The sequence below is a fragment of the Pseudochaenichthys georgianus genome, unplaced genomic scaffold, assembly GCF_902827115.2.
Source record: "Pseudochaenichthys georgianus unplaced genomic scaffold, fPseGeo1.2 scaffold_615_arrow_ctg1, whole genome shotgun sequence".
NCBI lineage: Eukaryota > Metazoa > Chordata > Actinopteri > Perciformes > Channichthyidae > Pseudochaenichthys > Pseudochaenichthys georgianus.
The window spans coordinates 12,739-38,234 of record NW_027263173.1 but is presented as its reverse complement, the minus strand read 5'-3'; the positions used below and the strand labels follow the sequence as shown (position 1 = coordinate 38,234).

General features: G+C 44.1%; 1 protein-coding gene across 1 annotated transcript in view; it reads left to right on the top strand.

Annotated features, from left to right (window-relative positions):
• Positions 1-5,447, top strand: part of syt8 (synaptotagmin VIII) — a 16,317-nt gene extending 10,870 nt beyond the window's left edge. Inside the window, exons 7-8 of the mRNA XM_034079429.2 lie at positions 2,364-2,461; positions 4,992-5,447. Of these exons, the coding sequence (XP_033935320.2) occupies positions 2,364-2,461; positions 4,992-5,240 (347 nt within the window). The 3' untranslated portion in view covers positions 5,241-5,447. The remainder of the gene's footprint in view (positions 1-2,363; positions 2,462-4,991) is intronic.
• The last annotated feature ends 20,049 nt before the right edge of the window (positions 5,448-25,496 follow it).

Genomic DNA, 25,496 nt, shown 5'->3' with positions numbered 1-25,496 from the left:
ATCAAAAACAGATTCTGAAGGTATTAGTATCATCACTGTGCGATCAAACCTCGCGGCAGGGGAAGCAAACCCAGACATCACACGACGTAGCTTTACGGAGCAAAATCGGTAAATTATCTTACCGTTGCTGATTTTCTGATCAACAGTTGTGTTCAATGGCATTAAAATGATACAACGCTGCTGAAGGTTAATCCATAGGTTAATCCAATGTGTCACGTTGAAATTATTATTGATAATCCATCCTCATATTTATCAGTTTTCAGTTTTCAGAGCGTAACATAGCTTTCGGCTTGGGCAAGCTGCGTGTGCATCACTATCACTCCTTATTTGGTAACGTGTAGTTGGATTTAGGAACTTCCCTTCGATTCTATTGGCTCTAATGGTTAAAAAGAGATGTCAACCATCAAAATCGACCAAGGGGGGCCGGAGATATGGAAAATGCACCCAAATAATAATAATAATACATTCCATTTATAAAGCGTTTTTCCTGGTGCTCAAAGCGCTTACAAGCAAGTAAAACAAAATACCAACAAAAGTAGAAAGTGCTAAGCTAGGAGGAATGAGGGCGAGGGGTTAGTGGATTAGGAGTTGAAGGCAAGAGTGAAAAAGCGAGTTTTGAGGTATTGTTTTAAGAGTGTTGGCGGATCTGACGTGGCTGGGGGGGGGAGATCCAGAGTGTGGGGGGGGGCTGCAGCGAAGGCCCTATCCCCCCAGGTCCGGAGCTTTGTCCTGATGGGCTGCAGTAGGTTAGCTTCAGCAGACCTGAGGCGACGGGTGGGGGCGTGTTGTTGGATGAGGTCACAGAGGTAGGGGGGGGGGGGGGGGGGGGGGGGCAAGGTTGTTGAGGGCTTTGAAAGTGAAAAGTAATATGTTAAAATCAATGCAGTGTTTGATGGGGAGCCTGTGGAGGTCGTGGAGGATGGGGGTGATGTGGTCGGGTGGAGGTGAGCAAGCTGAGTTGTGGACATGTTGAAGTAGTTGTTTTAGTATGAATGCAGGTGATCCAAAAAGTCCAAAAAGTATGCTGTTGCAGTAATCCCGTCGGGATGTTATGAAGGCATGGATCAGAGTTTCAGAGGTCGATGAAAGGGAGGGTCTGATGCGGACGATGGTCTTTAAATGGAAGAAAGCGTTTTTTTTGTGACCTGGTTGACGTGAGGGAGGAAAGTGAGGACGAGAAAGATGCCAAGGTTACGGATGTGAGTGGAGGGGTTGACGGTGGAGCCAGCGATGGTCAGAGAAACATCTTGGGTTGAGCGGGTACGTGAGTTCGGGCCAATGATTATAAGTTCCGATTTGTGACAGTTAAGTTTTAGAAAATTGTTTTGCATCCAAATGTGTATGTCAGTGAGGCAGGTGCTGAGCTGGGAGTGTGTGGTTGGAGAAATGGATTTTGTTGAGAGGTAGAGCTGTGTGTCATCAGCATAACAGTGGAACTGGAGTTGGTGTTGATGGAGGATTTGTCCAATTGGGAGGATGTAGATGATGAACAGAAGGGGACCAAGTACAGAACCCTGAGGGACGCCATGATTGACGGGGGCTGTGGGGGATTTGGAGTTGTTAACGGAGATTAATTGATGTCTGTCAGAGAGATAGAATTTAAACCAGGAGAGGCCAATGGAAGACTGGAGACCGTTGATGGGGATGGAATGGTTGATCGTGTCAAATGCGGCTGTTAGGTCAAGGAGAATGAGAATTGAGAGGGAACCAGAGTCAGCAGAGAGGAGAATGTCGTTGGTCACCTTGAGTAGGGCAGATTCTGTGCTGTGGCGAGTACGGAAACCAGATGGAAAAGGTTCATGAAGGTTATTGCAGTCCAGATGGGATTTTAGTTGGGAGGCAACAGTTCGCTCCAGAATTTTTGACAGGAATGGGAGGTTAGAGATGGGCCGGTAGTCATTGAGGGAATCAGGGTTGAGACCAGGTTGTTTTACTATGGGAGTGACAGCAGCGAGTTTCAGATCAGGGGGGACGAGTCCAGTGGACGGAGAGGAGTTAATGACTGTGGTGATAAGATGAGTGAGTTGGGGAGGCAGGCCTTGACAAGGGTGGAGGGCAAGGGGTCCAGGATGGAAGTTGAGGTATTCATGCCGGTGACTTGGGCAACTATGTCCAGTGAGGTAATTTGTGTGAAGGCTGTAAAATGGTGCCTGGAAGGAGGAGGGTAGGCAGGTTCCGGAAAAGGATGGGTGGTGGACGAGACGGGGCAGTTGGCTATGTTGCTGTGTATTATTTCAATTTGGCTTTGGAGGAATGAGAGGAAGGATTCACACTTTGAGGTGGTGAAGGAGTTGGAGATATTATCCATGGGGTTGAGGAGCTTGTGCACTGTGGAGGGCCTCTTTGTACTGCTGTTGGTGCAGTCTTTGTGGATAGTGAGACCAGTTCGTTTAGCATGTCTTTCGAGCTGGCGACCTTTCGTTTTGAGGCAACGGAGATGATCGGTGTACCAGGGGGCCGAGTGAGTGAAAGAGACATGCTTGGTTTTTATTGGAGAGAGTTGGTTGAGACAGGAGGAGAGAGCATTGTTGTAGGTGTTGACCAGTAGGGGAAACATTCTGGGTGACGGTGGAGTCAGGGATGGTGTCAGCCAGTAGGGAGGAGAAGGAGGAGGGGGGCGAGGGGTGCGCTTCTGCTTGATGAGGGGGGTTGGGGTTAGGATGTCCATGATGAGGGCCAGGTGATCGGAGATGGTGAGGTCATAGGTGGGCAGGTTGCTGATGGCGATGCCAGTGGTGCAGATCAGGTCCAGTGTGTGACCTTTTTTATGGGTGGGAAAATCAACATGTTGTGTGATATTGAAACAGTTGAGTATGTCCAGGAGTTCTGTAGCGGTATTGGACTCATTTGAGTCGACATGAATATTGAAATCACCAAGTAATAACACAGATGGAGAGATGGAGCGGAGTTGTGTGAGGAATTCAGCAAGATCCGAGGGGAGGGCAGGGTTTGGTTTGGGGGGACGGTAAATGACTGCTGGAACCAGGGGTTTTGGACCAGACAGTTGAAATGCAAGGTGTTCAAATGAGGAGGGGCAAGGGATGTTTATTGCAATTGTTTTTATATTATTTCTTAGAATTGTGACAATTCCACCTCCACACCCATGGTGGCGTGGTTTTTCAATATATGTGTATCCTGGGGGTGTTGTCTGGTTGAGGGAGAAACTGTGGTTTTTGCCAAAGTCCAGATTATTGTCAGTGATGGATTCATTGAGAATGAGATGCTTGTTGTTTAGAGACCGGGTGTTAAACAGAGCAAGTTTAAGATGAGGTTGAGTTGGAACAGGCTGGGGTGCTTTGGGAAGGGGGTGCAGGCAGGCAGAGTGCACGTGTTGGTGGTTGTGATGTTGAAATGGAGGGGGTGTGTCAGTGCACGCAGCAGACCAGATGGATGAGATGGAATGACCGGACCGGGAGCAAACACACTTTCGTCCGGAGCTTCGGTGAATGCATTTGGGTCGTTGTAGCAGTCCATGCTCACTGATGGCGGAGATCATCGTCGGGCATGGTGGAGTGGATGTGTGCTTTAGCTGGAGTAGCTCCGCGATGGAGTATGACAGAGTCATGTCGGCCGGGAAGGATGCAGCTCACAACGAACCTCTTGAGAGGATTAATGTCAGACAGCAGGAGAGCACACATCATGGCAGGTGATCGGGGTGAGTAGCGAAGTTTCAGTCAGTGGAATGAAGGCTAAGAGATGAAAAGAAGGAGAACGGTCCAATGCTAGCGTTAGCATGCAGCCACCCGGTGACTGGAGGTTGGCTAGCTGGAGAGGTAGCGGTCACGGCTACTAGGGCTTTCCGCACCGGGACAACTAAGAAACTGTTGGTAGCTGTGTTGTGCAGAGACGAGGGTGTCCAATGTTAGTGGCCAGCTGACGGCAGGGAGTTGACGAGATTGTTGACGGCCAACGGCTGTAGGCTGGTAGCAAACGGGCTAGCAAGCTAGGGTCCTGTACGCAGGAAAAAGCAAATAGGTAACGGAAAACTACTTACTACAATATTGACAGATATTATTTATTTATACTAACCGATGTATAAAGAAAAATCAGATCAAATATGTTCAAACAGGAACTGAATGTAGGGTAGCGGTGGAGAAGCGGCGAACATACCACGCCAGCGTCCTCTCCTATCGGCAGTTGAATATAGCTGAAGAAATGTGTTTTGCTAAATCTCTCTAAAAAGGTCAAAGGTCACTTGTTTTGCATCAATCCTGATACAGGGTACTTATTATGTTATAGTGTGGATTCCTAAAGCTTTTAGTCTACTAACCCATCATTAAGGGTGGTTTCCACTATAAGTAATGGGTTTCTTTTGGACGGACACTATAATTAAAAATGTTTTACTATATTCAATCTGAATTTACTTTAAAATAAAAAATAAATCTATATTGATTCTGACTTTTATACACCCAACTCACAGGTTCATAGAAGTTTTAATAAACTACCTCATTATTGTTGACATATTTAGTCAGTGTTTTGACAAACTAATGCGATGCGATTTTTGGGCACGGAGCGATTACATGTAGTCAATTCAAAGACGCAGCTAGATGCGAATGGTCTCGTGTTAGCCAATCAGCAGTGAGGATTGAGAGGAAAGAGTTTGAGCTCCATACTGTTTCAGAAATAATCCTTGATGTGGTTTGGAACATGATATGGTTTAGCTGAGTCGACAGCCTTCTCTTCTTAGAGATCACTGCTTGCATGCGGACGCTCCACAGGGGGCGTGGCCAGCAGCAGCTCGGTTACATTTAAAGGGCCAGAATCATCACTTTAGTAACAGCTGAAATGGAGGGGGGTTAGAATATATGATAAATATATGCCTAAAAAGTATGATAGGAGACCTTTAATGTATACCAGCATATACAGCATGATATATATATATATAGCATAAGTCATTATTTTGTCATACCAAGTCATATTTTGACTAGATAAGAAGAACTTGACAGACCTGACTGAGTCTGCCTCTCTAACTCTTCTTCTGTGGTTCCCAGAGGGTGAACCTGGTGATCTCGGTGTGGGATCACGACGCTATGACCCGTAACGACGCCATGGGGAAGATATTCCTCGGCTGCGACGCGTCGGGGAACCAGCTGAGGCACTGGGCCGACATGTTGTCCAACCCGCGGCGCCCGGTCGCTCAGTGGCACGGCCTGCTGACAGCCGAGCAGGTCAACTCCACGCTGACCCTGAAGAAGAAGATCCCGCTGCAGAGCAAACTGCCCTTCCTCAGGGACAGATGAAGACCGGAAGGACACATGAAGACCTAGGACATGCAGGAACGGGGGATTTAAATAATGGGGACAGAAACATCCTGCAAGTCATTTTAACCAGAAGATAGGTCAAAAATAATGACTTAGTATCTCAAAAATAATCAGAATAATGACTTAGTATGTCAAAATAATGTTAATAACCACTAAGTTTCTCAAAGCAATGGCTAAGTATGTAGAATAAATGATTTATATTGAAAATAAATGATTTCGTAATGTCAAAATAATGATTTATGAGTCAGAAATAATGATTTATAATTGAAAATATGTCAAAATAATAACTTAATATGTCAATAACCACTAAGTTTCGCATCGCTCTAAACCAGGGGTGTCAAAGTCAAGGCCCGGGGGCCAAATCCGGCCCGCGACTTCATTTCATGCGGCCCCACAAGAGCAAAGAATATAATATGTTTATTATACGGTTACATGCTGCTTTACAGAAGCACATTGCCCATAAACTACATGTCCCACAATGCATCTCAAATATGACTTTTTTCAAAATGTTACTTTTTTTCCAGAATTTCACTTTTTTGTTTCGTTTTTCCAGAATTTGGCTTTTCTTTTTAAATCATTTTGTGACATTCTCACTGAAGAGACTTGCAATTGTTTGCCCTAGACTTCTGCTTTCAGACGTAGTTAATTATGAAGTGATTAACCTATCCGATAATAATCCAATGCAGAGGAAATAATGTTATATAATAAATGATTTTACATATATTAAATATTTATATATTTATTGTTATATAGTCTTATATATAAAACTGGCCCTTTGAGTGCAACCATGATGCTGATGTGGCCCGAGATGAAATTGAGTTTGACACCCCTGCTCTAAACGCTCGAGTTTCACCGCGGCTGCCAGCTGTGTTTACTCGCATCATTCAAACAAGACGCGCTGGCTCGGGGGCTACAATAAGGTGACCAGATTTTCAAAATTAAAACCGGGGACATTTTGAGTTTTGCGGTCAATATATCATCAACATCCAATGTTCTTCACTGTTAAAGAAAAAAGGGGGACAATTCTGGTTCAATGTAATTCGAACATTTGAACTGTTGGATACAAACAGAAGGGCGATAGCTCATATATGAGACTTCAGGTCTTTTATTTTGAAACTCTACATCAGATTGTCCTGATTCTCTCTGAGTGACTAGACGGGGTGTCCTGCTCTCACCCTGGAGTGAAATAAGTCTTTGATACTGGATTGTTTTTGTTTTATTCTTATCTAAAAATAGAATGATGATAGCTCATATATGAAACTACAAAGGTCTTTTATTTTGAAACTCTATATCAGATTGTCCTGATTCTCTCTGAGTGACTAAATGGGGTCTCCTGCTATCACCCTGAAGTGAAATTTGATTGACTTCGAGTGAGACTTTCATTATGGACGGTTTCCATTAAATAATAATCTAAATATCGATGGACAATAAATCTAATTTGAGATTTTAAACAGCAGACATTTTAAATTGTGCTTCAGAAAGTAATGTTACTTTAGGAGTGTTGTGAGATGGTGTCAACATCAATTGAAATAGTCACCCAGTGGAAATGCCAGATATGTCTTCGTAACTGTATCCTTACATTTTACATTCACTCAGTTATAATGTGGTAGTTTGTTTTACATTATTATTGATCACATGATAGAGGACATCTTTCTTAATTTAAGCTCCAGTATATATGAATATGTTTGGTGTGTTTTTTAGGTATATTTGTTTTTGACCGAGTCCACGCTTTTATTTTGAAGGCAGTTTTTACAGGCCTCTACCGTAATGCATAGGATATTCGCGCACCGCAATACAACGTGCGGGTTGGCTTGACTGTGTTTTCCGAAGTGGGGGCTGGCTTGACCGCAGTCTGTTTACCCAGTGTGTCCTGACATGAAACGTTTTATTTCACGTTACGTGTTTTTAACGCATATTAAAAAACGGGGACAGTTTCAACCGGGGACAGGCCAATGCAAACGGGGACTGTCCCCGGAAAACGGGGACGTCTGGTCACCCAAGGCTACAACTACAACAAGATGAACATATTTGACCGTGATTTAATTGTAATACAAGTTTCTAAATGATGCCGAAGGAACAACACACTGATACCGGTTAGTAAACACCATGAATTAATGCTTTGACAAGTCTGCAGACAGACGGCAGAGAAACACCTTTTAAAATGCGTGTTTTCTGAATGGAGATCGGCTAAGCTAACGTTATTTATGCTGCGACCGTCCACACTCACAACAACGGCCTACAGACATAAATAAACCAGCGACAGTATTCTCCATGACACAGGCAGTCTGTGGTTTGCACTGGTTTAGCTTCTGTCTAGTTTCTGAACAGATATGAGGAGCTGTGAGCTCTGAGGGCTAACAGCTAACGGCTGATGTTGGTTTTCTGGTTCAACGTCAGTGGCTGAGATCCTCACCGCTGATTGGCTACCACGAGATCGCGTCACGCAAATTTGACGCTGGAGTTGAACAAATTGAAGTCGAGTGTTTATCTCGGCCCCCTTCAATCGCGCTGCGGCATTCGCATCAAGCGCTTCATGCTCGCCGTCAGAGCGAATTCGCGTCTGTCCGCATCTCTGCACTGACTTTTCATGTCATCTCGCCGCGTCCAAAAATGGCATGGCGTCCGGTGTGAACGCAGCGTTATCGTGTCAAAATACAGACTTATGTGTCATGAGAAATCAGAAATATGACTTAATGTCAAAATAATGATAATAACCACTAAGTTTCTCAAAGTAATGGTGAAGTATGTCGAATAAATGACTTTGATTTCAAAATGGATGACCTTAATGCCAAAACAGTTGCTTAGTATATCAAAAAGAAGGACAGAACAACAGTACATGACAAGATAAGGACTTCATAAGTGTAAAAAGACTAAGTTTGTCAAAATAAACGATGCACTTTGAAATATTAGCAAAATAACCATTTTTATTTTGAGATACTCAGAGATTATTTGTCATATTAAGTCATTCTTTTTGACCTAAGTTATTATAAAGACTTACAGGATTTTTTAAATTTAGTTCGTACTCTAATTCCTCAACTGCTCTTTCTAGAAACATCCATATGATTACTCTGTATTCTATATTAACACTTAAGTTCTCGATTAGCACTTTCTGCGTGTTAAGGAAACGATAGAGACTTTGCTGTAATTTGTATTAAATATATTTCATGAAATCACAATTATGTTTTAAAAATCTGGATTTTCTTCCGTTGACACTCTTTCTGTTCACACTTATCTTTTTAAATATTTCAACAATTAACAACTGGGAAGTTATTTATTTGAAAGGACAATTGGGTGGATGGGGTGGAGGTGGATGAGGAGGAGGTGGATGGAGAGGAGGTGGATGAGGAGGAGGTGGATGGAGAGGAGGTGGATGGGGTGGAGGTGGATGGGGAGGAGGTGGATGGAGAGGAGGTGGATGGGGAGGAGGTGGATGGAGAGGAGGTGGATGGGGAGGAGGTGGATGGAGAGGAGGTGGATGGGGAGGAGGTGGATGAGGAGGAGGTGGATGGGAGAGGAGGTGGGAGGGAGAGGAGGTGGATGAGGAGGAGGTGAACGGGGAGAAGGTGGATGGAGAGGAGGTGGATGGAGAGGAGGTGGACGGGGAGGAGGTGGATGGAGAGGAGGTGGATGGAGAGGAGGTGGATGGATGAGGAGGGTGGACGGAGAGGAGGTGGACGGGGAGGAGGTGGATGGAGAGGAGGGGATGGGGGAGGAGGTGGATGTGGATGGGGAGGAGGGTGGATGAGGAGGAGGTGGATGGAGAGGAGGTGGAGGTGGATAGGGGGAGGAGGATGGGAGGAGGTGGATGGAGAGGAGGTGGACGGGGAGAAGGTGGATGGAGAGGAGGTGGATGGAGAGGGGGAGGAGGTGGATGGAGAGGAGGTGGATGGGGAGGAGGTGGATGGAGAGGGGGTGGAGGTGGATGGGGAGGAGGTGGATGAGGAGGAGGTGGATGAGGAGGAGGTGGATGGAGGAGGTGGAGGTGGATGGGAGGAGGTGGATGGAGAGGGGAGGAGGTGGATGGAGAGGAGGTGGATGGAGAGGAGGTGGATGAGGAGGAGGTGGATGGGGAGGAGGGGAGGGAGAGGAGGGGATGAGGAGGAGGGGGGAGGAGAGGAGAGGAGGGGACGGAGAGAGGATGGAGGGAGGGAGGAGGGGACGGAGAGGAGGGGGAGGGGAGGAGAGAGGAGGGAGAGGAGGGGAGGGGAGAGGAGGTGGAGGAGGAGGAGGTGGAGGGAGAGGAGGGGGAGGGGAGGAGGTGGATGGAGAGGAGGTGGAGGTGGATGGGGAGGAGGTGGATGAGGAGGAGGTGGATGGAGAGGAGGTGGATGGAGAGGAGGGGACGGGGAGAAGGGGGATGGAGAGGAGGTGGATGGGGAGGAGGTGGATGGAGAGGAGGTGGAGGTGGAGGGGAGGAGGTGGAGGAGGGGGGGGAGGGGGATGGAGAGGGGGAGGAGGTGGATGGAGAAGAGGTGGATGGGAGGAGGTGGATGGAGAGGGGGAGGAGGTGGATGGAGAGGGGGAGGAGGTGGAGGTGGATGGAGAGGGGAGGAGGAGGTGGATGGAGAGGAGGTGGATGGGGAGGAGGGGGATGGAGAGGGGGAGGGGAGGAGGTGGATGGAGAGGGGGAGGAGGTGGGGATGGAGAGGAGGGTGGATGGAGAGGAGGTGGATGGGGAGGAGGTGGGGATGAGGAGGAGGTGGATGGGGAGGAGGGGATGGGGAGGAGGTGGATGGAGAGGAGGTGGATGAGGAGGAGGTGGATGAGGAGGAGGGTGGATGGATGGGGAGGAGGTGGATGGGGAGGAGGTGGATGGAGAGGAGGTGGATGGTGATGGGGAGGAGGTGGAGGAGGTGGATGAGGAGGAGGTGGATGGGGAGGAGGTGGATGGAGAGGAGGTGGATGAGGAGGAGGGTGGATGGTGGATGGGGAGGAGGTGGATGAGGAGGAGGTGGAGGGGAGGAGGTGGATGGAGAGGAGGTGGATGAGGAGGAGTGATGGGGAGGAGGTGGATGGGGAAGGAGGTGGATGAGGAGGAGGGTGGATGGGGAGGAGGGGATGGGAGGAGGTGGATGGAGGGAGGTGGATGAGGAGAGGTGGATGGGGAGGAGGTGGATGGGAGGAGGTGGATGAGGAGAGGGAGGTGGCTGGCTTGGGAGGAGTGAGGGGATGGAGGAGGAGGTGGAGGGGAGGAGGTGGTATGGGGAGGAGGTGGATGGAGAGGAGGTGGATGGGGAGGAGGTGGATGGAGAGGAGGTGGATGGATGGAGAAGGAGGTGGATGGGGAGGAGGTGGATGGAGAGGAGGTGGATGAGAGGAGGTGGATGAGGAGGAGGTGGATGATGGATGATGGGAGGAGGGGATGGAGAGGAGGTGGATGGAGAGGACAGGCTGGCATGAGGAGGAGGTGGCTGGGGAGGAGGGTGGATGGGGAGGAGGGGTGGATGGAGAGGAGGTGGATGGGGAGGAGGTGGATGGAGAGGAGGTGGATGAGGAGGAGGTGGATGGGGAGGAGGTGGATGGGGAGGAGGTGGATGGGGAGGAGGTGGATGAGGAGGAGGTGGATGAGGAGGAGGTGGATGAGGAGGAGGTGGATGGGGAGGAGGTGGATGGGGAGGAGGTGGATGAGGAGGAGGTGGATGAGGATGAGGAGGAGGTGGATGGGGAGGAGGTGGATGAGGAGGAGGTGGATGGGGAGGAGGTGGATGGGGAGGAGGTGGATGAGGAGGAGGTGGATGGGGAGGAGGTGGATGAGGAGGAGGTGGTCGGCAGCATGAAACCTGAAATCACAGCTGACTGCAGGAGAGAGGAGAACCATTTTAAAGTTTGGCTGCAGCTCTGTGATTGGCTGCAGCTCTGTGATTGGCTGCAGCTCTGTGATTGGCTGCTGGAGATTGAGGTGAATGTAATAGGTCAAAGAGAAAGCCCGTGAGGAGCTGGTCAGAAGCGGCTGAGTGAATGTGGAGCCAGTCTTCCTGAAAGAACTTGCGCTGAGCTTCATTTGATAAAAGCTGGAAACAATGTGTCGATGTTAAACATGGGTTATCTCATACACAATCAAAGGAATATTTTGTGACATAAAGTTGTTATTTCACAAAGGTTTGTAATTTCTTTGCAAAAATTGAGAATTAATTTGTAATAAATATAATTATTTTGTGATTATAAGACGTTACGTGACACTAATAAATGTCTTTGCGTTAATAGGCATTATTTAGAGATACTTACTAATATTTGATGATCAGATAGAACGGTTATTATATCAACCAACAGACACACAAACACAGACACACAGACACACAAAAACAGACAAACGGACATACAGACACACAAAAACAGACAAACGGACATACAGACACACAAAAACAGACAAACGGACATACAGACACACAAAAACAGACACACAAAAACAGACAAACGGACACACAGACACACAAAAACAGACACACAAAAACAGACCAACAGACACACAAAAACAGACAAAACAGACACACAAAAACAGACACACAAAAACAGACAAACAGACACACAAAAACAGACACACAAAAACAGACACACAAAAACAGACAAACAGACACACAGAAACAGACACACAAAAACAGACACACAAAAACAGACAAACAGACAAACAGACACACAAAAACAGACACACAGACACAGACACACAAAAACAGACAGACAAAAACAGACACACAGAAACAGACACACAGAAACAGACACACAAAAACAGACACACAAAACAGACACACAGAAACAGACACACAAAAACAGACACACAAAAACAGACACACAAAAACAGACAAACAGACACACAAAAACAGACACACAAAAACAGACACACAAAAACAGATAAACAGACACACAAAAATAGACACACAAAAACAGACACACAAAAACAGACAGATATACAAAATAATAATAATAATAATAAAAACAGTTGTCAGCTACAACAAAAGTGTCAATAGTAAACAATGCATGTCAGTACGGCAGCACCTCCTCCCCGTGACGACCCGTTGGGACGTTGGGACGTCGGGACCCCTCCAAAAGTTTCATCAGGAATGATTGGGAACTTTATCCTCTTAACACATTCGTAAAAAAAGGTTCCCATATTTCCCCAAATGTATTTGAGAAACTAATCCGTTCCATCTTCAGGAAAAAGGATGTCTCTTATCCGGTGAGTGAGTTCAGATGTAATTTAATTATGTTACGAGACGTATTGTGCCTCCACAGACGAGGGATTTAAATGTAGACTGGAGACCAATCAAGCTGAGTCGGCAGGATGTCTCCCTGCTGCTTCAGGCCTCCAGAGGAGGTGCGACTCATTAAATCTTCCCCGACCTCAGGAGGAAACTGAGAGCTTTGATTTTCACCGTCTGCACCTGATGCTGTTTATATCACAGGGCAAGCAATGTTAACGTGGATGCTACTTTTAACTCTTTGAAATTAGAAAATGTTTGACAGAATCGACCAAAAGATATAAAATTAGGTAAAAGAAACTTCCCTACACTTTTATGTAGATGTTTCAACAAAAAAAGTGTATAAAATAGGCTTTGCACCCTCATCATCCAAATGAGTCTTGCAGGAATTACTCATCATCATTACTTCATCACTTCCTGTCCCCTGGTCTCGAAATCAATGGTTTTCTGAATGTATTTTTGGTCGTTAGCCTTTTAGTTGTTAGAGATTTTTTTATTCTAAGACATAGAATACATCCGTAAATATCCCACTGGTGAATTTAAAAACAGAGGTTGCTTACAAGTGTCTAAATGAGACGACTAAACGTCATCACACCCAACATTTGCCTCCTTTAGCTTAGCGGTGGTGACGTGAAGTCATGTGACCGTGCTGTAGTTCCTTTATAGCCCAACAATAGCCTCCTTTAGCTTAGCGGTGGTGACGTGAAGTCATGTGACCGTGCTGTAGTTCCTTTATAGCCCAACATTAGCCTCCTTTAGCTTAGCGGTGGTGACGTGAAGTCATGTGACCGTGCTGTAGTTCCTTTATAGCCCAACATTAGCCGCCTTTAGCTTAGCGGTGGTGACGTGAAGTCATGTGACCGTGCTGTAGTTCCTTTATAGCCCAACATTAGCCACCTTTAGCTTAGCGGTGGTGACGTGAAGTCATGTGACCGTGCTGTAGTTCCTTTATAGCCCAACGTTAGCCACCTTTAGCTTAGCGGTGGTGACGTGAAGTCATGTGACCGTGCTGTAGTTCCTTTATAGCCCAACATTAGCCTCCTTTAGCTTAGCGGTGGTGACGTGAAGTCATGTGACCGTGCTGTAGTTCCTTTATAGCCCAACATTAGCCACCTTTAGCTTAGCGGTGGTGACGTGAAGTCATGTGACCGTGCTGTAGTTCCTTTATAGCCCAACGTTAGCCACCTTTAGCTTAGCGGTGGTGACATGAAGTCATGTGACCATGCTGTAGTTCCTTTATAGTCCAACAACAGGGAGATGCTGCCTTCAGGGTCTGCTTATAAAAATACATCATCACTGCACCAATGTATGCAGTATTATCTGAACAAAAAAAACACCAGCATGATATCCTTTTTTTCAAAGGATTCTGAATAAATGAGACTTCATCTAAATACATAGACATAAACACTAGTAAATTAAGATAGTTTGAGGTGATGATGTGTGATATTAAGTGTGTGTGAGGAGCCAGAGGAGTGTGTAGACAGATGTGGCCTTCATTGTCGGGCCTTATCTCCTGTGAATTTCCCCGCCTGCCTGCAGGTTATTGACAAAGGCAGCTAGATACACTCACACTTCATTACGGAGAGCTGTGACATCAGCAGGACGTCGGGTTACCAGGATACCTGAAGAGAGGCCGCGGCCATCCAATTAAACACAAGAAGAAGAAGAAGAGAAAAGAGCCAGCCTCCAGATCTGCTCTCAGAGCTGTAGCTGACATACCGAGAAACAGCCGGACAACACAAACACACACACGGTGAGTTACACACACTGACGACCATCATCATTAATGTGGGTCTCTTTATGAGAAGTCATGTTTCTTTAAAGCATGTCTTTATTTAACCATTCAATGTAAAGGTGGAAACAGCAGGCAGAAATAGAGAATATACACTGAACATATAAGAGTTTGGACTGTCTCTTTGTGTTTGTAGATTCTTCCTAAATTCACTTAAAGTTACTATTACATAAAGCCTCCTTCGCATATTGAAACATTACACTTCAGAAAACTTGTAATATAAAAAATACTTGTGTTAAAGTCAGTAATGTTAGGTATATGTTTTACCGCATTCACCAGCAGTGTGTACAACATTTGGAAAACACATATTTAACATTAAAAAAGATTGTTATGTTAAAAATATATTTGATTTATACATGCAGGGAAGCAGGATTTATACAACGATATCCAACTACTTCGGTTTTGTTAATTTTGCTCGATTTGACAATAAGATAAAATCAACTGAAGTATAAAATAAATAAAAAATAATCATAGAAATATATAGAAATAGAATGTTAAAAAAAGGTGCACAGGATACAAATGTAAAAATATGTATAATGCTATAGCGTCAGTAGTGAATTCATATTTAATATATATGTAAATACATATTGTACTTTATCTCCACTACATATATTTAATTCCTTTAGTTACGTAGCAAATATAGATGACTGACAAACAATATGATCAATACTTAAATAAGACTGAGATAAGGTAGATGTACTTTATTGATATTTATATCAGCAGGAGAAGATAAACAGAATACGCAAAACAGTGTATCAATAATGAAGGATAAACATCTATAGAATATATTGAATACACACAATACATTTACAAATATACAGAATAGAAGCAGTGTACATTACGTCACACTCATTAAATACACCTGGATTTCATTCACAAATAGTTTAAACTAGCTGCACCTTCACCAGCTTTGAGAACACTTTCATGATCATTATAAAACATATATATATATTATTCTGAAACGGACCAATCTGCACAACGACTACTTTTACTGTCGCTACTTTCACTATATTTTGATGATCATACTTTTCTACTTTTACTTGAGGAACATTTTGAAGGCAGGACTTTTACTGTAACAGAGTATTCCTACACTCTGTACACTCAAGACAAGTACACAATCTGAGTAGGCTACTTCTACTTTTACAAAAGTATAATATCTGAGTAATTCTACTTTGACTCAAGTACAATATCTGAGTACTTCTACTTTTACTCAAGTACAATATCTGAGTACTATTCTACTTTTACTCAAGTACAAGACCTGAGTAGGCCTACTCTATTTTTTCTACAAGATCTGAGTATTTCTCCCACCTCTCCCTGAACGCTACCTGTAAGCAGGGGTGGACTGGCCATCTGGCATACCGGGCATTTTCCCGGTGGGCCGACGTGCCTTTTGGGCCGACACGTCATTTCTTTTTTTTTTCTGAAGTCCCGGCCCATAAGACGGGTATATTGGCCCTCTGTTTAAATGTTTTTAGTAATTGACACTGGGCCGGCCCAATCAAATCTTTAATCACCTCCCCCTTTGGGCCGCTCGGTGTGCATCATTAAATCACGCCCCCAGGAGGTGAGCCGGCCGTTGAAGCCAAACTTCCTTTTTTTTCGAGAAAAAAAAAAGTTCGAGTTAGAAATGGCGAAGGCGAAGGCCAAGCGAAAAGGGAGAGCAGAACAATTGCGGGCAAGAAAAAAGCAGGCCCTTCGTGCTGATGCTGCCGCTTGTGTCAAAATAACCGACATGTTTAGTACAGGTGCAGGTCCATCTTCTTCTAACCCGTGGCCGATATTGGTGGTGAGGAAGATGATGAGAGGGAGAGAGATCAGCGCGAGTGGGGAGAGGGAGGAGAACTCGCGGTAAGCAGAAGCTAAGAAAATTAGGAAAATATTATTATTAAGGTTATGATACTCTGTAGTTCTGGAACCCATTAATATCCCTTTGATGAAGCACTAATAAGACAAATATTATAAGAGAAACATTCGTTAGCCTCCAAGCTAGTAAGCTGGCTTTTTTAGGTTTTCCCTGGTAAGTTAAAATATAGCTTAATGGGACTCTGATACATTGTCTCATTGAAAGTTAACCAACATTCATGAACAATTACTGTCAGCTGGCAGCTTGTTTTGTTTAGTGTATTTACTTATTTGGTTATAAGGGCAACAGTGGTCTTTTGGGACCTGAAGAAAATGTTTATAGTCAGCTTGTTGTGGTAGTTTTGATTGACAATATATAGAATGAATAATATAGAAATAGATAAAAAATGGAGGCACACATGTAGTTTTGACCATTAACTGTGTGGTATTGTTATGTCAATGCCTATTTGTATGGACCTCTATCAGGGAATCCATTCATTCTGTATCATCGTGTTGAGCCAGGTAGCATCCCCAGAGGAGGAGAGTGAGGAGAGCAAAGAGCAGGAGGACATAGATTACTTTGCCCGCCCCGAGCCATCTATGTTACAGATGTTTTTAGAACAGCACCCACAACAACATACCAGAAATCCAGTTGTGCAGACGGTATTCACCTGTAAAGATGGCACCAGCAGGAAGTGGCGTCATATTGCAAGGGACGTCATATGTTGTTTTGTTTTGTATGTCTTTATAACTGGAATGTCAGATTGGAGGCACGCACACCAGCGTACAGAGGAGCACAAAAAGAGCATTACACATTCAACCTGTGCTGAAGCTTTTTTCTTACGGTGCTCTAAAGCAGACATCGAAAGCATGTTTGCTGGCAGTCAGATGTCTGCTCATAGGGAACAAGTCCGAAAGAGACGTCAGGTTCTGGAGCGTGTGGTGAAAGTGCAGGCAGGTGGAGAATGAGGGAGCATATATGCTAGCTGACAACACCGTGGACCACGGTAACTTTTTGGAGCTCATCCTTTTATTAGGAAAGTATGATGTCTGGTTAAAAGAGCATCTGGATGATTGCGTAGAGAAGAGCAAGAAATTGCACCAATCCAGTGGAACAAAAGGTAGAGGGTCTCTCATCCCCCTACTCTCCAAAACTACTGTTAACTCCATCATAGAAACTGTTCGTAGTCTAATCAAAGGAAGTATCTCCAGTGATGTCCAGAAGGCCGGAATGTCTTCTGTTCAGCTGGACACAACACAAGACATAACTTCTCAGGATCAGTGTTCAGTAATCTTAAAATATGTCAATGAGACTGTGCAAGAGAGGCTTGTGGCTTTAGTGAAGTGCCACGCATCCACCGGACAATACTTCAAGCATCTGAAACTGGACAAGGGCATGTGTGTATAGGTAATGCAACGGATGGAGCATCCAATATGAAAGGCCGGTACAAAGGATTTTCTGCACTGATGACCTCCCAGTCACCCACTCATGTCCATGTGTGGTGCTATGCTCATGTTCTTAATCTTGTCCTGGCTGAAACTACCCAAAATGTCATCGAATGTGGAGCACTTTTCAACCTAATCAATGACATAGCAGTGTTTATCAGGGAGTCATATCAGAGCGTCAATCTGTGGGAGAAACAAGCCCAAGAAAAGATGCCGTCGACTCATCCTGTAGACTCATCTGGTCCTATCTCTATCGTGTTGTCATAGAAAGGGGAGGCAGGGCACTATAGGGTCCCCCCCCCTTAAATTAACTAGAAGTCATCATTTAAGGGGTTATTTTTAAAACTTTTCTTCTGGGGGGTGGGCATACCCCCCCAGACATTACATTACATTGCATTTAGCTGAGGATTTTATCCAAAGCGACTTACAATAAGTGCGTTCCACCAGGAAGACACAACCTTGAAGAAAACAGAATCATAAAGTACATCAGGTTTCATAGAGCCAAACATTTCAAGTGCTACTCAACTGGCTTTAGGTAAGCCAGTCCTTTATTAGTATATAAGTGCTTTGTTAACAATTCTATCGCTCGAAGTGGAGTCGAAAGAGATGCATTTTCAGTCTGGAAGATGTGTAAGCTTTCTGCTGTCCTGATTTCAATGGGGAGCTCATTCCACCATTTTGGAGCCAGGATAGCAAACCCACGTGTTTTTGCTGATGGGAACTTGGTTTGGCCTACCTGCCTGTCAGCCTTCCATCTGTGCACAAACTTATCTTGTGCCCTCATTGGTCATGTGCGCGTTCGTGTGTGGTGGAGGAGTGGCTCTGTAAGGATGTCTGAAGTTGGTGCATCATGGCATGTGGCTCATTAAAAAATAAGTACAGCTATTGTCTCCCTCTTGTATAACTGGTGCCCCACCTGCAGCAGGTAATGCAGGGTTGCCAACTCTCACGCATCTAGCGTATGACACACGCTTTCACTCTCAATCTCACGCTCTCACGCTGCCCAAACTATTCTCAAGCCAAAAACAAGATGAACCGGTGATCGTCTTTTGTTGGTTATTTACAATGTTGAGTTGACAGCTGCTCAAGTTGTTGATCCGCTCCCTCCCCGCCTCCACCACCATCAGACCCCCCTATTAGTGCTCGGTCACTGTTCGCTTTGTGAGAGGGTTTGAAGGTCTAATTTCTAATGATTGATAGTTACACATACTTGTTGTATGTATTAGTTTAGTTTGCCCCTGGTACGTAAAAAGGATAATAATAGCGTTTTTTTAAATTATACTGAGTTATTCTTCTTGTCAATAACCGCTACTATTTGTTTGTTTTATGGATTTGGGCCGGCTGGGTCTAAATGCCAGGGCCGATTTGCTGTCCCAGTCCAGCCCTGCCTGTAAGGCTGAGTTCAGGGAAACAAACACCCTCCATCCTCTCGCAGCTGGAGATGCTGCATGCTCGGCTCATGCAGCTACCTGTTAGCCGGTCAACTAGTCTTCTAGCCCCGCATTACATGGATCAAATGTGTGGGTGTTTCTCACCGACGTCAGCCGGTGGTGTGTAGCGGCTCGATGGGACTCAATATGCGGTGGTAGCTGCGCAACAAGCCGCAAGGGAGCAGCGGTTAGTGGGTAGCTATAGTAACCAACTGCGGTTAGTAATGCTAACCAACGGCTATTCGTTATAATAACCAACGGCTACTCGTTATGTTAACAAGCGGCGGCTAGTTTGCGACTTTTACCGAGTCGTCATGTTAGCCCTGTTCCCCGGCTTAGATGCTTTATTTCTCTTCGGTCCTACTCCCCCTCTCGGTGCAGAAATAACCGCTTGTTAGCGCCTCCATCAGCTCAACAACATGACTCACACTCTGGGCTAAGTTAGCTCCTCACCCGTTAGCGGATAGCTTATGCTAATAGTCAGGCAAAGCTAATTCTCGTAGTGGCCAACCGGCGGTACTACAACGTCCGTGACGTCATTGGGCCCAAAAAAGACTTTTCCTCATTGACTTCCATTGGGGAAAGAGACGTCTGTTAATCAGCGGATATTTTTTCTTGAGCCAAACAAACTACCCACCAGGAACTATTTTATTGACCGTGTTTAAATCATGATGGTCTACAAGTTGTAGAATGCGCTGAAAGCTGAATCCAGAGTTATTTTCGCTCTCCATTCATTTGACTGACAGAGAGCAAGGGGAATAGGAGGCTGGGTTTAAGGGAAAACTCAACTGCGCATGCTCCATGGGCCCAAACACGGGTCCTTCTGCTCAGGCATTTTTGAGCTTCATGCGCCACTGAACAGCTCTCATAGGAATGAATGGAGCTCCAGATCTCTTTATAACATCCATGGTGTCGGGGAAGCGATGTCCGTCCGATGGAGCTGAAGTGTTTCTCGGCTTGCTGAAGATGACGGGCCGGGTGTGTGTGGCTCTGTGTCAGCAGGATGATGGAAGCCGAGGAGGAGTGGAGGAACAAAGACCCGAGTGCACACCAACTATTGCTGGATAAAAAGGTGCTCTGCAAGCAGAATGGAAGGATCGGTGAGATGCTCTTATAATCAGTATGTCTTCATCAAACTGTACATGGTGAATAATCATGTCAGGCTTTATTCTGCTGCAAGGTGACCTACAGTGGTGTAAAGTAACTAAGTACATTTACTCAAGTGCTTTACCTAAATACAATGTTGATTTACTTTACTTGAGCATTTCCATTTGATGCTACTTCTCCACCACTACATGTATTTAATACCTTTAGTTACTTCACAGATGTGGATGAATGATGTGAAATATAATCAAGTGTTGAATCAGACTTTAGTTCCACCTGGAGTAAATCCACCAGCTACCCTGCAGTCTACAAAGTACTTCAGACTAGCTGCACCTTCACCAGCTACCCTGCAGTCTACAAAGTACTTCAGACTAGCTGCACCTTCACCAGCTACCCTGCAGTCTACAAAGTACTTCAGACTAGCTGCACCTCCACCAGCTACCCTGCAGTCTACAAAGTACTTCAGACTAGCTGCACCTCCACCAGCTACCCTGCAGTCTACAAAGTACTTCAGACTAGCTGCACCTTCACCAGCTTTGAGAACACTTTCATGATCAATCATTATAAAACACATCAGATATATTATTCTGAAATGGACCAATCTGCACAACGACTACTTTCACTGTCTTTCACTATATTTAGATGAGAATACTTTTCTACTTTCACTTGAGGAACATTTTGAATGCAGGACTTTCACTGTCACAGAGTATTCCTACACTCTGGTACTTCTACTTTTAGTACAAGATATGAGTACTTCTACATGATCTGAGTACTTCTACATGATCTGAGTACTTGTTCCTCCTCTGTTTACTAAAAGGCTTCCGTCTCTTTCTGCAGGTATAGTGAGAACCCTCCACAGCCTGTTGAAAACTCAGAACACTCTGCAGATTCACTCCATCGCCCGCTCAGAATGTGCTGGTAGGTCCAATCCTCCATCTAAGTAAATATAATGTGTTTTAATGCAAACTGAGCCTCCTGATGCAAGGACACTTCGTGTAAGTCATTATAATGAAAACACATCTTTAAATAATGGATTTTGTTTACTCAATTAATGATAAACCGTCTCAAAGAAGGCGACTTGGTGTCTTTCAACAAGGAGAAACTTAATCAAAATAATTATTTAGTTTTTTTTTAATGACTTAAAAACGTAATGTTAACTTAATAGCTCAAAATCATGAGAAACTTTAGCAAAATATCACAAATTAAAGTCTAGTTTATGGAATAATGACTTGTAAACTATCCAAGCGGTGTGCAGAAAGGTGGACGTCACACACCAGACAGCTGAGATGTGACATCTTCATTTCCCTGCAGCCTAATGTTTATTGATCACATACTGTTGATAACTGTCGATACATGTTGTACCAATATACTATAATTCAAGCATGAATCCTGCAGTTACTGCTTTAAAACACACCAGAGACTAGTGCTGCACGATGAATCGAAAAAAGATCGTGATCTCGATTCAGACGCCGATGCGATCTCATTTCTAAATTACATCCTATGACGTCAAGCTGATTTTTTTTTTGGGGGATTTTTTTACATTTTTTAATGATTTATTTTCTGAATAATACCAATTTGCAATGTCAATCATACCTAAACGATGTAAAGAAAATATGCTCTATACATTTAACATTAAAGTACCATGATCGCATCCAAATGGTCGTGTTCTGTCGCTGCAGCCACGAGGGTTGCCAGTTAGGAAGGAATAAGCAACCAGGTCTATGGAAACAAGCGCAAAAGAACATGAGCACTTTAAACCTATACATGTCGGGTCTACAAGCTCACAACCATTATGACTTGCTACCAAGCAACTTCACAGAAAGATAAGCCCAGTGTGGCTTATAATAAGTATACCTGGCAACACTCACTGACTGCAGCACGTGAGGGCAGGTGCCGGCAGTATGTTTACAGAAGCGTTAGCATTAGCACTGATTAGCGAAGAGTGACGAGAGCGACTAGGAGTACAGGAAAAACAGAAATGAGTGACGAGGAGGTCGAGGACGATGACAACAACACCGATGAAAATCCCGGTGGCGACTCTGGCGAGAGTGAGAGGGAAGTTGTGCTTGTGCCGAAAAAAGCAGATGGACTGTGCTAGTAGCTACAGCTAGGCTTTATTTACATTTATTCTGAAGCTGTAACTTTATGTTCTGTTCCGTTTTTATATTCAGTCCTGACTGCAGTATCCTTTTGATTCAGTGACATTACTACTCAGTGGAGTGTAGCACTTTGTTTAAGTTTATGTTTTTTCAGTACAAGAACCTTTAAGTGCACTTCATCCTTCTGGGATTTCATGGAGAACAGCTCCAACGTTTGTGTGTATGGGAACACCTCTGGTGCTGGTCCATTAACTGCCAGTGTTTCCCACAGATCTGAAATAGCGGTAGTGGTGGTAGCGGGGGGGGGGGGTGAGGTGACGTGCAACAACATTAACCTTTCTGTTGGTCGCTTGTTAGCATCCCTTCACGCGATGGCAGAGCGAACAGGTACAGGCAGGGCCCATAATGATAGCCCTATAGTTTAAATCTACTACCCACACATGAACATATGGAAATGAGTTACTATAAAAAATAAATGTATTTATAAATGTATTTAGGAACCTATCCATGCGATTTTTAGTGGGGGTCGACCTCAAATCCTCTAGGGGGTCCAGGGGCATGCCCCCCCCGGTAAGATTTTATTTTTTATTTTGGAGTTAAATGCATCAATCTGGTGCATTTTGAGGGGAAAATATAGAGACTAGATCTATGGAAACACCTATATTAAACGGAACTGTATACATTTCAATAATCATAAAATCATGGCCATAACCAATAACATACCATTTCCAATATGAAAAAAACACTGAAACTTGTTTATTAATTTATTTTTGGTTCATTTATAGTTGAGTGTGTCTGTGCTCCTGAATCAGCCTCTCCTGTCTCCCTCCTCTCCCCCCTCTCCCCCCTCTCCCTCCTCTCCCCCCTGCTCCTCTTTGAGGCAGCAGCAAAGACTAGTTTTCTCTCAACAAGTTTTAAAAGTGTATCTTACCTTTTTTCACCTTAATATGTGTTTACATAAATGGTGACCACACCGTTTGAGACCCACTGAGAACTTAGACTAAGTTAACTTTCTAAACACTCAGAGAGTCCTTTACCTCACCTGAGCTGAGCTTATCCCGAGCTTGAATGACACACAGAGACCAATCAAGGGCTTTGATTTATGATCTGTATGACAGTGGCCATGTCGGCAGGCCACATCACCCTGTGTGAGGCAGGCCACTTAACAGGCCAGAAGGAGGCGAGGGATCATTGTCCACAAGTTAATCGATCGCAGATGGCGTCGTGGTCACGGACGAATAAAAAAAAAAATTATAAAAAAAAAAAAAACCTAAATGGGTCGCGAAATATACTTGGGCGGCCGTTAATATACCTGGGCGGCCCGCCCAAGTATAGTCTGTGTGGGAAACCCTGGTGAGACAGAGAATGTAAGTGTGCACCCACATGCAGTATTTTAGTTTGTATATGCTGTTGTAAATACTCCTGTTGTCTGCTGTGTTCAGACTCACGTCCTGTGTGTGATGCCACATTCAGGACATTCAGTGTTCTTTCTTAACAGAAGGCCGTGGCTAGAAGCTGCAGCTCGACTGCAGGAGCATTAGCTTTTTGTTTTTGAGGATGGAACAACTTCACACACGGAGGCTAGACCGATACAATTAATTAATTTAGGTTTATAAATTAATGTCAAGACATTTATGTTATTGATTTCTGAAGCACTTTCTAAATAATAAAAAGAGAGTTCATGTATTTACTGCATGTATGCATTGATGAAAAATAAGCCATGTGCAGTAATATAGAAAATTGTGGATGCAACGCATTGGTATGAATCGTGATGCATTGGGATATCGAACCGAATCGAATCGTGGACACCCATGCTTCAAATGGTAACAGTGCCACTGCAGTCTTGTCCTCACTAAACATCTGGATCCGGCCTCCACAAACCAGAGGTCCTGACTCCACCTGTCTGTAAACCGCCAGCCTGCTCATGGTAGTGTGGGGGAATGTTGCATTTTCCTGAGCTGCACGGAAGAGACATTTCCGGGGCGTCACCGAGCTCCTTCACTGTTATTGTGGCTCCCTTGACCTTTTCCTTCGGAGATACTACCCCCAACTTTGATCCTGTCCTAGGTTGGTCCTTAATCTCCAGCCACTTCCAGCTCTCCGAATCAAACAACGACTACTTTTACTATATTTTGATGAGAATACTTTTCTACTTTCACTTGAGCAACATTTTGAATGCACGACTTTTACTGTAACAGAGTATTCCTACACTCTGGTACTTCTACTTTTACTAAGTACAAGATCTGAGTACTTCTACTTTTACTCAAGTACAAGATCTGAGTACTTCTACTTTTACTCAACTACAAGATCAGAGTACTTCTACTTTTACTCAAGAACAATATCTGAGTACTTCTACTTTTACTCAAGTACAAGATCTGAGTAATTATACTTTCACTTAAGTACAAGATCTGAGTACTTCTACTTTTACTCAAGAACAATATCTGAGTACTTCTACTTTTACTCAAGAACAAGATCAGAGTAATTCTACTTTCACTTAAGTACAAGATCTGAGTACTTCTACTTTCACTCAAGTACAAGATCTGAGTAATTATACTTTCACTTAAGTACAATATCTGAGTAATTATACTTTCACTTAAGTACAAGATCTGAGTACTTCTACTTTCACTCAAGTACAATATCTGAGTACTTCTACTTTTACTCAAGTACTAGATCTGAGTACTTCTACTTAAGTTCAAGATCTGAGTACTTCTACTTTTACTACAAGATCTGAGTACTTCTACTTTTACTCAAGTACCAGATCTGAGTACTTCTACTTTCACTCAAGTACAAGATCTGAGTACTTCTACTTTCACTCAAGTACAAGATCTGAGTACTTCTACTTTTACTCAAGTACAAGATCTGAGTACTTCTACTTTCACTCAAGTACAAGACCTGAGTACTTCTACTTTTACTCAAGTACAAGATCTGAGTAATTATACTTTCACTCAAGTACAAGATCTGAGTACTTCTACTTTCACTCAAGAACAAGATCTGAGTACTTCTACTTTTACTCAACTACAAGATCTGAGTACTTCTACTTTTACTCAAGAACAATATCTGAGTACTTCTACTTTTACTCAAGTACAAGATCTGAGTAATTATACTTTCACTTAAGTACAAGATCTGAGTACTTCTACTTTTACTCAAGAACAATATCTGAGTACTTCTACTTTTACTCAAGAACAAGATCTGAGTAATTCTACTTTCACTTAAGTACAAGATCTGAGTACTTCTACTTTCACTCAAGTACAATATCTGAGTACTTCTACTTTCACTCAAGTACAATATCTGAGTACTTCTACTTTTACTCAAGTACTAGATCTGAGTAC